The 13634-nt window shown below is 40.9% G+C and overlaps 1 protein-coding gene across 2 annotated transcripts in view; it reads left to right on the top strand.

The window, feature by feature from the left end:
• The window catches only part of TMTC3 (transmembrane O-mannosyltransferase targeting cadherins 3), a 150432-nt gene extending 137476 nt beyond the window's left edge, over window positions 1–12956 (top strand). For both annotated transcript variants that reach the window (XM_077265452.1, XM_077265453.1), the window contains exons 11-14: window positions 507–610; window positions 6396–6565; window positions 11093–11319; window positions 11927–12956. In XM_077265452.1, the coding sequence (XP_077121567.1) occupies window positions 507–610; window positions 6396–6565; window positions 11093–11319; window positions 11927–12762 (1337 nt within the window). In that variant the 3' untranslated portion in view covers window positions 12763–12956. The remainder of the gene's footprint in view (window positions 1–506; window positions 611–6395; window positions 6566–11092; window positions 11320–11926) is intronic.
• Window positions 12957–13634: the final 678 nt, after the last annotated feature.

Here is a 13634-nt window from a genome sequence, read left to right as displayed (position 1 = left end):
CGCCATCGCTCTCACTCTCTAAGTCCCCCTTGTTCACATCTGGCAGCTGTCAATTTGCCTCCAACACTTTTCCTTTCACTTTTTCCCCATTATGTAGATAGGGGCAAAATTGTTTGGTGAATTGTAACGCGCGGGGTTAAAATTTCGCCTCACAACATAGCCTATGACGCTCTCGGGGTCCAGACGTGTGACTGTGCAAAATTTTGTGGCTGTAGCTACGATGGTGCAGATGCCAATACCACACATACACACACACACACACAAATTTAGCTTTATATGTTAGATACAGTATATACACACAAACACACACGAAGACCCACACACACACAAAAACCCACACACATGAAGACACACAGAATACTCATGATAGCTGTGGGATTAATATATGGGTAAAAACTGGCCATGTTTAACATTACTTTAATGCCTGACCGTAGCTAGTCATCATATGGGAGCTGTCTATACCTTACAGATATAGTTGCGATGATGTAATGTGTACTCTCCTTCAGATGACATAGGTGCTCATATGAACGTTGGGAGAACATACAAGAATCTCAATAGAAGCAAAGAGGCCGAAGAGTCGTATTTAATTGCAAAGTCCCTTATGCCACAGGTAAATTTATGCTACAGTGTTTTCATTAGTTAGATATGACCAGATGTTATATCCACTGCTCATCTTGTGCTCACTCATATGGAAAATCACGTTGAAGAAGGTGTCCAATATTTGGACAACTCCTGCTCATACACCATGCTTGGCCCCAATAAAATAAAAAAGCCTGTACTTCCCTCCTGTGCGGGCGCCGTTCGTGGGGTGTTGGCTTTCGCTCTCCGCAGGGGTCCTGCGTGGATGTTGTGACTTTGGCGCTGGTGTCAGTCCCTGCCTTCTGTCGAATTGAACATGAAGAGGAAGTCAGGGATCAGCTGCAGTCTGGACTTCCTCTTCATGTTCTATTGAACAAAAGGTGGGGACTGACACCAGCGCTGATTGAGTCACGTGTAATAATAATGAGAGTGCCGACGGCGCCCACACGGGAGGGGAGTATAAGCTTTATCAGGGCCAAACATTTAGATCAAAAAGGGGTTGTATAAGTAGTGGAAAACCCGTTTGATGTCTGAAAAAAGAGCAGCTCCAGCTTAAATTTTTATTGTGCAAATATAGTAAAACAAACCTATGTAAATGTTAGCACAGTGTTTGCAGAAACTCATTGCGGCAGTCCTCCAAATAATAAGTTATTAAATACTGTATGTAGCTGTATGAAGGCTTATATTATGCAAGACTAATTGTATTTGTCACTGGCACCATTTTGATGTACACACAACCTCATAACTAACTTAAAACTTTATGGGAAATATATTTTACGCTTTTTATTTCCTTCACAAACAAAGTGATTACTTTTTTCTGTGGATCCGCAGAACTATGGCAATACCAACGTTACGTCTCTTACTTACATTATATTTCTCTTATGCAATAAAAACTTTGAAAATAAATCACTCACTTTAGTGTTACCATATTGGGAGATCCATAAATGTAATACTTTTCTGAGAAGAGAGCTATTTGAGGGCTTATATTTTGTTTGAAACAATACTTCTTGGATATCGGTCGGACGCCTCACACAGCCAAACCAGATCTCCACTTTGCACTAACGAGGGGCTGTACCCACAAAACAGTGTCTGCAAATTGATTTGGCTATTATCCTAAGTCATGTGACAAGGCTCGTTAAAGGGTCGACATTGACTTGTAGGATTGCTACCTTCCAATAGGTGGCACTAGAGTTCTAGTTCTCTTCCTCTCTGAAGATACAATTTGCATCTTTATTCTTTATAATGTCTCAGAATACAACATACTGCTGGATAATGATTTTGACCATAGAATATACTATGTTGATAAATAGTATTGGGACACATCTTTTAATCATTGAATACATTTTTGATTCAGTCCCCTCCCCACAATTATATAAAATCGACCCCGTAGCCGTGCAGTCTGCCTTTACTAACATTTGTGAAAGAATGGCTTGTTCTAAAGAGTTCGCTGAATTTGAGTGTGGTCCTGTAATAGGATGTCACCATTGTAACAAGTCAGTTCATGACATTGCTTCCCTCCTAAATAATCAACTATGAGTAAGAATATTGAAAGTGGACACATTTAGGAACCATAACAACTCGGACATAGAGGCAGACCATGTGACGTTACAGACCAAGATCAACAAGCGCCGAAGCACATAGTACATAATAAGTTGCTAATGCCCTGTTGGCTCAATAACTGCAGAATCCTAACCTTCTCTAGGATTAACATCACCACAAAACTGTGTACAGGGAACTTTATGGCTGAGTTTCATGGCAGAGAGCAGCTGCATGCAGGCCTTAGGTTACCAAGCTGTCATGTCTCGACTCGTCTGGTGATCTCTTGCTGTGGATTGATTTCCCTCTGTTTGACCACAGCCTGTGCTGTCTCTGTCCAACTGCTGATTATGCTTTTGCCTTTGCTTTATCCTGTTGCTTCTATGCAGGTGTTTTCACTTCCTCATTTTGGTTTGTCCTATCACATCTTGGGAGGGGATATTTACACTCTCCTGGCACATGCAGTGTTTGCTGGCTTTATTCCAAGTTAGATGGATATTCGGAGTCCCAGCTGTGGAGGATTATCTTGCTGAGGTTTTTTGTACTGTCTGTCCTGCATTTTGTTTACATATTCCCCTTCTCGGCTCTCTTCCCATTTTATTACATTCGGGGTCTGGGGGTTTTCACGTATACCAAAGATCTTTTTGATTTGCTTTCTTTTCTTTCCATTTTTCATTTATGGCTGTGTGAACACATATTTATTCCTCTCTCTGTCTTTATGAACTCCGTCATTTCCTGTGGTATTGGATTACACTCTGTGTATATTTGAGGGTTCAGTTAAGAACTCTCGGGGTCAGCCGTTGTTGAGTGTGGGTGCTTTTGTGAAGTTTTAGGGTGCCAACCTCAGTATTCAGACAGGAACAAATCTGGTCAGGTTAGGGATTGCCTAGTCTATATAGTGATGTGCTGGTTTAACATCTCCACTGGTTTGTTCGTCCCTGTGTGAGTGTTAGGATTCAGTCATAACCCAAGTAGAATGCCAAGTGTGAGATGGAGTAGTGCGAAGCGCACCACCATTAGATTTTAAAGCAGTACAAACATGTTCTGTGAAGAGACTGATCACACTTCTTAACCTAGTAGTCTGATGGATGGGCTTTCATTTGATAAATGCCAGGAACACTGTAATGTTTGATAGCATCCCCTCCCCCCCACCAAGCGTTACAGTTGACACAATGCAATGGGTTTGTTTTTTAGGAGTTGGCTTGTTCCAGTCATGTAAAATCTTCCTATTTCAACATACCAAGATATTTTAGTTAATTGTATGTATGCTTCCTACTTTGTGGGAGCAGTTTGGGCAGACTTCTTCTGCTCCAGCATCCCTGTGCCGTGGTGCATAACGCAAGCACCAGACAATTTGAGCGAATTTGGTTTTGAAGAACAAGACAGACCACAAAGAGCCCTGACCTCATGCCATAAACACACTTTGGATACACTAGAACAAAGATTGTGAGCCTGACCCTCTACTTCAACATCATTGTCTGGCCTAACAAATGATCATCTGGATTATTACCCAAGAAGTCCCACAGACACACCCCAAAACCTTCCCAGAAAAGTGAATGCTGTTTTAGCTGTAAAGTGGAGCCAACTCCATATTAATGCCTATCGGTTTTAGAATGAGAAGTCATAAAATCTCCTGTAGGTGCAAGTGCTCCAAAACCTATGTCCATGTAAAGTCAGCCATTTTCATGCTAAAGGGAATAATAACCATAAGTGGCTCTACTTGAAATCCTCTAAGGCTATATTCACATGGTCAGTATTTTACCTTAGGATTTGTAAACCAAAACTAGGAGTGGAACAGTCAGAGGAAAAGAGTAATAGCCACACATCACCACTTCTGGATTTATCACCCACTCCTGGTTTTGGCTTACAAATGCTGAGGTAAGGCACTGGGCAGATAGAACGTGTGGACATGGCCTTAGTGTGACATGCATACACTGCTGTAGTGTCAGGGGTGTACAGGTCCTTCTCAAAAAATTAGCATATAGTGTTAAATTTCATTATTTACCATAATGTAATGATTACAATTAAACTTTCATATATTATAGATTCATTATCCACCAACTGAAATTTGTCAGGTCTTTTATTGTTTTAATACTGATGATTTTGGCATACAACTCCTGATAACCCAAACAACCTGTCTCAATAAATTAGCATATCAAGAAAAGGTTCTCTAAACGACCTATTACCCTAATCTTCTGAATCAACTAATTAACTCTAAACACATGCAAAAGATACCTGAGGCTTTTAAAAACTCCCTGCCTGGTTCATTACTCAAAACCCCCATCATGGGTAAGACTAGCGACCTGACAGATGTCAAGAAGGCCATCATTGACACCCTCAAGCAAGAGGGTAAGACCCAGAAAGAAATTTCTCAACAAATAGGCTGTTCCCAGAGTGCTGTATCAAGGCACCTCAATGGTAAGTCTGTTGGAAGGAAACAATGTGGCAGAAAACGCTGTACAACGAGAAGAGGTGACCGGACCCTGAGGAAGATTGTGGAGAAGGACCGATTCCAGACCTTGGGGAACCTGAGGAAGCAGTGGACTGAGTCTGGTGTGGAAACATCCAGAGCCACCGTGCACAGGCGTGTGCAGGAAATGGGCTACAGGTGCCGCATTGCCCAGGTAAAGCCACTTTTGAACCATAAACAGCGGCAGAAGCGCCTGACCTGGGCTACAGAGAAGCAGCACTGGACTGTTGCTAAGTGGTCCCAAGTACTTTTTTCTGATGAAAGCAAATTTTGCATGTCATTCGGAAATCAAGGTGCCAGAGTCTGGAGGAAGACTGGGGAGAAGGAAATGCCAAAATGCCTGAAGTCCAGTGTCAAGTACCCACAGTCAGTGATGGTGTGGGGTGCCATGTCAGCTGCTGGTGTTGGTCCACTGTGTTTCATCAAGGGCAGGGTCAATGCAGCTAGCTATCAGGAGATTTTGGAGCACTTCATGCTTCCATCGGCTGAAATGCTTTATGGAGATGAAGATTTCATTTTTCAGCACGACCTGGCACCTGCTCACAGTGCCAAAACCACTGGTAAATGGTTTACTGACCATGGTATTACTGTGCTCAATTGGCCTGCCAACTCTCCTGACCTGAACCCCATAGAGAATCTGTGGGATATTGTGAAGAGAAAGTTGAGAGACGCAACACTCTGGATGAGCTTAAGGCCGCTATTGAAGCATCCTGGGCCTCCATAACATCTCAGCAGTGTCACAGGCTGATTGCCTCCATGCCACGCCGCATTGAAGCAGTCATCTCTGCCAAAGGATTCCCGACCAAGTATTGAGTGCATAACTGAACATTATTATTTGATGGTTTTTTTGTTTGTTATTAAAAAACACTTTTATTTGATTGGACGGGTGAAATATGCTAATTTATTGAGACAGGTTTTTTGGGTTATCAGGAGTTGTATGCCAAAATCATCAGTATTAAAACAATAAAAGACCTGACAAATTTCAGTTGGTGGATAATGAATCTATAATATATGAAAGTTTAATTGTAATCATTACATTATGGTAAATAATGAAATTTAACACTATATGCTAATTTTTTGAGAAGGACCTGTATATTCTGCATGCCTTGTTTTGCAGAGCACACTCTCTGTGACAAGTATAGGCCTTCAGGCATTCTCCAGTAACTGCTCAGCACGTTATGAAGGCTCCATCCTAACACAATGACTTGGCAGACCTTAGCTATTAAGCAACTCTGTGTTTTTATGAATGTCTGGTTTGTGTGTGTGAGTATTGTGTTCCCTGTGGATTTGCAGTGTAGCACAAAGCTTAAAACAGGATGCTTCAATCAAAGTGGGACAACGTTCGCCCCTTTTTTTTCCATAGTGTTGTATTTATTCCTAAATCGCTCCTAACCTTTGTCAGTTGTCTAAGGGATCAACCTCACAAAATGCAAAGCTATAGGAAAGTATAGATTAAAAACAAGTATACAAAAACTGTGAGCTACTGTCTGAAGATTGGGGGTTCCATAGTGAGAAATAAAGTGTAATGCCTCTTTTTTCACATCCGGTATAGTTTCGCCGCTACACTCCGATGTGGACACTTGATAACCGTCCAACGACCTGCATACATGCATGATACCTGCCGGGCATCGGACGCTTGGCATGCCGGATGCTTTCCACGTCCCATGCTCAACCCTGAATCTTATTGTAGCACATGTATACAGTGAATTTACACCTAACCCCAGCATATTTTGCACTACACCTTTTCATTGTTTGAAGAATTACTGCTAACAACTGATTCTATTTTTGTTTTTATCTTTCCATTTATAAGGTGATTCCTGGAAAAAGATACGCTGCTCGGGTTGCTCCAAATCACCTGAATGTTTACATAAACCTTGCGAACTTGATCCGCGCGAATGAATCTCGTCTTGAGGAAGCTGATCAGTTGTACAGACAAGCAATAAGTATGAGGCCAGATTTTAAGCAAGCATACATTAGCAGGTATTGATAGTTTCTTAAACACTGTATAAGTTAATCGATCCATCCTAAGGCTGTGTGCACACGTTCAGGATTTTTAACTTTTTTTTCGCAGATGTGTGCACATAGCCTAAAAGTAGCAGATGTAATGCTTGCTTACCTGCAGTGTTCTACCTGTGTAACGTTTATAGGCTGTGTTCATATTTTCTGAATTTGTCATTATGATCTAGCAGTTGAGCTTCTGCTGACCCATGCTGCCTCTTCACACTGCACAAGACACCGCTTTATCCTCTATCTTCTGCCTGTAAGATCGATCACTTGCTGCTACCATATAGAACTGAGTGCAAACCAAGTGCAATGTGCAACGCCACTCCATATAATTCTATCGTAATCGCCTTTGCTGCACTATATATAGGAAAAAAAAAGCGCTAGAGCGCTACTTTAATATTTTTAATGAAGTTCTGTAATTGCCAGAAAATGTTCATCTAACACTTTTTACTGGTATTTTACTTAGGAAAAATGGTCACAGTGATCAAAACAGCTACTAGTATTTTAAGATTTATAGGGGTTACTACTCCCTTCTACTTGTCTATACTGGCGCATGTTGAAACATTTCCAGTCGGCAGAGTTTCCAATTCATTTTTTTTTCTGTTCCCTATAGAGCAAAAAAAATTCAAGGCCATTCGACTTCTTTGTGTTACAAAGTATCAGACTCTGTGTTCCAGTCAGAGTTAAAACACTGCCTTCAGAATTTTATTCTTCTTAAAATAAATATATTGACTTATACAGCGCCATTAATTGAACAGCACTTTACAGACATCATCAGTACTGCCTCCATTGGGGCTCACAATCTAGAGATTCTCTGTCTATCTGTATCTCTTTGAAGTGTGAGAGGAAACCTGAGACCCAAGAGATCTCCCTGTGTTTGCGTGGGCTAACATACAAACTCCTTACAGATGTTGTCCTTGGTGGGATTTAAACCCAGGACCCCAGGGCTTTATAACCGCTGAGCCCCCATTCTGCCTGTGTCTATATGTATGTATGCACATACAGTACAGACCAAAAAGTTTGGACACACCTTCTCATTTAAAGATTTTTTTTGTATTTTCATAACTATGAAAATTGTAAATTCACACTGAAGGCATCAAAGCTATGAAATAACACATGGAATTATATACTTAACAAAAAAGTGTGAAACAACTGAAAATATGTCTTATATTCTAGGTTCTTCAAAGTAGCCACCTTTTGCTTTGATGACTGCTTTGCACGCTCTTGGCATTCTCTTGATGAGCTTCAAGAGGTAGTCACCGGAAATGGTTTTCACTTCACAGGTGTACCCTGTCAGGTTTAATAAGTGGTTTTTCTTGCCTTATAAATGGGGTTGGGACCATCAGTTGTGTTGAGCAGAAGTCTGGTGGATACACAGCTGATAGTCCTACTGAATAGACTGTTGAATTTGTATTATGGCAAGAAAAAAGCAGCTAAGTAAAGAAAAACGAGTGGCCATCATTACTTTAAGAAATGAAGGTCAGACAGTCCGAAGAATTGTGAAAACTTTGAAAGTGACCCCAAGTGCAGATGCAAAAACCATCAAGCGCTACAAAGAAACTGGCTCACATGAGGACAGCCCCAGGAAAGGAAGACCAAGAATCACCTCTGCTTCTGAGGATAAGTTTATCCGAGTCACCAGCCTCAGAAATCGCAGGTTAACAGCAGCTCAGATTAGAGACCAGGTCAATGTCACACAGAGTTCTAGCAGCAGACACATCTCTACAACAACTGTTAAGAGGAGACTTTGTGCAGCAGGCCTTCATGGTAAAATAGCTGCTAGGAAACCACTGCTAAGGACAGGCAACAAGCAGAAGAGACTTGTTTGGGCTAAAGAACACAAGGAATGGACATTAGACCAGTGGAAATCTGTGCTTTGGTCTGATGAGTCCAAATTTGAGATCTTTGGTTCCAACCACCGTGTCTTTGTGCAACGCAGAAAAGGTGAACGGATGGACTCTACATGTCTGGTTCCCACCGTGAAGCATGGAGGAGGAGGTGTGATGGTGTGAAAGTGCTTTGCTAGTGATACTGTTGGGGATTTATTCAAAATTGAAGGCATACTGAACCAGCATGGCTACCACAGCATCTTGCAGAGGCATGCTATTCCATCCGGTTTGCGTTTAGTTTTACCATCATTTATTTTTCAACAGGACAATGACCCCCAAAACACCTCCAGGCTGTGTAAGGGCTATTTGACCAAGAAGGAGAGTGATGGGGTGCTACGCCAGATGACCTGGCCTCCACAGTCACCAGACCTGAACCCAATCGAGATGGTTTGGGGTGAGCTGGACCGCAGAGTGAAGGCAAAAGGGCCAACAAGTGCTAAGCATCTCTGGGAACTCCTTAAAGATTGTTGGAAGACCATTTCCGGTGACTATCTCTTTAAGCTCATCAAGAGAATGCCAAGAGTGTGCAAAGCAGTCATCAAAGCAAAAGGTGGCTACTTTGAAGAACCTAGAATATGAGACATATTTTCAGTTGTTTCACACTTTTATGTTAAGTATATAATTCCACATGTGTTAATTCATAGTTTTGATGCCATCAGTGTGAATTTACAATTTTCATAGTCATGAAAATACAGAAAAATCTTGAATAAATGAGAAGGTGTGTCCCAATTGTTATGTAAAATGTTCTTAATAAAAGCTTCAACTCGCTGTGCAAAAAAACTCACAAGTCCCCACTCAGGTCCATCATCTGTTATCTTAGGAGCCCCCCTATATTTCCGTTACTGGTTTTACATAGGCTCTGGAAAAACTCTGACTCCTTGCCCCAAAAAGAAATCCACCAAATTCTCCACTCCCAAATCCAAAAGCTCCCTCCCTTCTGAGCCCCACATTGTGTCTAGACCACATTTAGCATCCACTTGTTTGACATTTCGGTAGCAATGAGAACCCGATAATTTTACGGATGCATGTCTCCAGAAGCACGAGCTGGGCATAACGTACTGGGCACCACAGTGTACGTGCACTACAATAGCAGATTTGCTATTTTCACTCAGCAGCATCCACTGCTGCTTGTATCTGGAAAACACCAATGGAGTCAAAATAATCACGACACCTGTAGATAAATTCCCAAAGGGATATAATTTCCAAAATGGGGTCACTTGAAGGAGGATTATTATCTTCTAGCACTTTAAAGCTTTGTATATGGAGTCTGCAAACTATTCTAGGAAAATCTGCGCTCCAGGAGGCAAATAGCTCTCCGGTCCTCCCGAGTCTCGCCGTGCGACTAAGCAGTACTGTACTGCCACATATGTTAAAAAAGAGAAAAGATCCTTGAGTGTTGCCCAATGTTCAGTGTATGGCATCAGATTTTAAATTCCATCCCTTAATGAATCTGATCATACCGTGGTTTTGGATGATGATTGATATTGATGTCATTTAACTTCTTTTGGGGCTACTTTAATTTCTGTGGTCACAGAAGTTTCCATTACTCTACTGATTTTTTTTTTCTGCAGCATTCAGATCACTTCCATCAATCCAATATTAAATTGCATTGTTTTTCTTTTTAAGCAAACTATTCTAGGAAAATCTATGCTCCATGAGTCAAATAGCGATCCATCCCTCCTGAAACCGTATGTCTAAGCTGTACTGTACAGCCACATAAGGGTTGTTTCCAAGTTCAGCAAAAATTGTGGGATAAATTTTGGTGCCATTTTTACACCACTTGTGTGAAAATGTAAAATCTGGGTTTAAAGCAACACTTGTGTGGTAAAAATGTAATTATATTTTCTTCACTGCCCAATGGTATAAAATTCTATGACACGTGTCAATATGATCATTGCACCCTTAGATGAATTCATTGAGAGGTGCAGGTTGTAAAATGAGGTCACTTATGGGGGAGCTCTCCCAGTGGATCATGGCACCCGCAAACCATTACAGTAAAATCTGCACTAAATTACGGCGCTCCTTCCCTTCTGAGTTTTGCACTGTGCCTCAAAAGTAGTGCCCGATTACATGTAGGGTATTGGCGTTCTCAGGAGAATTTGCATAACAAACCGAGAGGTCCATTTTTCATATTAGCCCTTTTAAAAATTCAACACAACACAAGTCATATTGAACAAATTTTGACACTATCATGAAGTACAATATGTCAAGAAAAAAACTTTCTCCGAATAAGTGGGATCTGTTGACGCAAGTGACACTGGTCAGAATTGTAAAATTTGGCCTGGTCATGAAGGTGAAAACAGGCTTCTTAGGTGAAGAGGTTAATGGTCCGGTGGCCATCAAAATACAGCTGTTGGCCCAAGCACTGCAGTCCACGAGAATCTTCCCGGGGTGTGGATAAAAGGTAATTGAGGGCGGTAAATGGCACGCGGGCCTGAGATTTCCCACCCCTGCCTTTCAGGCTTAACCCAACACCAAGAACTTACAGCATTTGTTCTTCAGACATCTGCTTATTACCGATTTACAAGGAACCATTATTTTTTATCCAGGTTTTCTATACATTTCTTATTTGCAACTATTTAGGAAAGTTGATCTCTGGTTTCTCGTTATATAGGGGAGAGTTACTTCTGAAAATGAATAAACCTTTAGAAGCTAAAGAAGCTTATCTCAGAGCATTGGAACTCGATGGGATGAATGCAGACTTGTGGTACAATCTCGCAATAGTTTATATTGAGCTAAAGGATCCAAACGAAGCCTTGAGGAACTTTAATCAAGCATTGGAACTGAATCGCCGGCATAAACTTGCGTTGTTTAACTCCGCTCTGCTAATGCAGGAGTCTGGTATGTGTCTAGTCTCACTGTAATTTTAGAAAAATCAGATACTAGTACAGTAGCTGGCTTAATGTCTTATAAATGTAGCAGCCGGATATCCCACTTACTGTCAGAATGGATTGTCATCATGTGTACATGTGTAAAAGGAAAGAAAAGATCCTTGAGTGTTGCCCAATGTTCAGTGTATGGCATCAGATGTTAAATTCCATCCCATAATGAAGCTGTTCATACCGTGGTTTTGGATGATGACTGAAATCGGTGTCGTTTAACTTCTTTTGTGGACACTTTAATGATTATTTTGATTTCTGTGGTCTCAAACGTTTCCATTATGCTGCTTCTTTTTTTTTTTTTCTCTTGCAGCATTCAAATGACATCCATCAATCTGATTTTAAATTGTTTTGTTTTTCTTTTTAAGCAAACTTTATTTTTCCTCTGTGAGGTTGCAATTTAAAAACTTTTTTTTGCTTTTATAAGACTATTGTACAATTATTATACATGGTAATATACTATTTACGTTGATACTTGACATGATCTCTGAATTTAAATAATCTATTAATCTTGACTTTTATCTCCTAGATGTAAATGATCATGTATAACCCTTTTTATTTTCCTTAAGGCAATCCCAAATTGCGACCAGAGGCTAAGAGAAGACTTTTGACTTACGTTGAAGAGGAGCCACATGATGCAAATGGGTATTTTAATTTGGGCATGTTGGCCATGGATGAGAAGAAGGATTTAGAAGCTGAAAAGTGGATGAAAAAAGCAATACAGTTACAGCATGGTTTCCGGAGTGCCCTGTTCAACCTGGCGTTACTCTACTCGCAGACGGCTAGAGAATTGGATGCTTTACCAGTATTGGAGGAGCTACTGCGCTACTATCCCGACCATATTAAAGGCCTTATCCTAAAAGGAGACATCCTTATGAATCAGAAGAAAGACACTAAAGGAGCCAAGAAATGTTTTGAAAAAATTTTAGAAATGGATCCCAATAACGTGCAGGGAAAACATAACCTTTGTGTGGTTTATTTTGAAGAGCGAGATCTTTTTAGAGCCGAGAGGTGCCTTGTTGAAACCTTGGCCTTAGCTCCTCATGAGGAATATATTCAGCGCCATCTCAGCATAGTGCGCAGTAAGATTATGGCACTCAACGCCGCTGGGCAGACCACTCCACAAGCAGATGCCCAGTCGTTGCCCCAAGGACAGGAAAATGACTCGAAAGGCAAAAAAAAACCTCCGTTTGAAAAATTGAAAGAAGAAAAAGATATACCAAAAATTAATCCATCCACAAAAAGAAAAAACAAAGAACAAGTAAAGACTAAAAGTCAACAAGAGCAAAATGCTGACAAAGAAACAAAGAAAAAATCCACAAAAGAAATCAAAGACATTGAAAATAAAAGAGTTGCTGCTTTGAAGCGCTTAGAGGAGATAGAGCGTATACTGAGTGGAGATTAGGCTGGGGAACATCTGTCAGACTGAAATAGCGTGTGTGAAAACTTTACTTTTCATGTATTGTCCGCTGCAGCGCTAGGAGCACATCTGGGTGAACATGAAAGCAAGTTAAGCAAATAACTGTAGGTATTCAACACTACTGAGCAGGATTGCAGAATACCTTGACTACTCCAAATACAGTTTTATATTATACAACATACAGGCACGGTATACTTTTTGTACTTGAAAAAAAAAAGTCTTTACTTTCTCATCAATATCACCAAATTCTACCAGATATGTGAGCGCCTACACAAGTAGCCATTACAGCAAGGCCGTTGCACTGATATATGGGCCACGGGCTCACAGGCTGTCGACATCTTTTAAGGAGTGTTGTGTGTGGGTCAGAAATAACACATTGAGTCATTAGGTTTACAGCAGAATTGTGCTGGGATTGTGCTACGTGGTGACCTGTCGTCTCATCTGATTTGATTGAAGTGGTATTCTAATTTATATTGAATGAGTGAACTTGCAAAGTTCTTAGAAAACCAAGCAACTTTGCAATTTACTTGATATTAGAAAATTCTCTCCATTCTCAGGAACAAAATTATTTGTATATCCTTTAGTTCTCGTTGGTAAAGTGACCAGCCTCTGCTGCAATCTACTACAGGTGGCCATTCCCCTAGACAAGGCGCGCCAGCTTATAAGCTCTTTTTCTACAACGTGTAATTATGTTCAGTGCCCCTATGTTCCTTGCAGTGTAAAAGAGCGCACAATTCGGGGCAGCAGTGCAACATGTTAATGGTCCACACCAGTGTTTCCCAAACTCCAGTCCTCACGGCCCCCAACACCTCATGTTTTCAGGATTTCCTTATTATTGCACAGGAGAGAACCAGTGG

This window comes from Ranitomeya variabilis, chromosome 5, assembly GCF_051348905.1.
Source record: "Ranitomeya variabilis isolate aRanVar5 chromosome 5, aRanVar5.hap1, whole genome shotgun sequence".
Classification (NCBI taxonomy): domain Eukaryota; kingdom Metazoa; phylum Chordata; class Amphibia; order Anura; family Dendrobatidae; genus Ranitomeya; species Ranitomeya variabilis.
The sequence above is the reverse complement of the archived record's forward strand: the minus strand, read 5'-3'. Positions and strand labels throughout refer to the sequence as shown.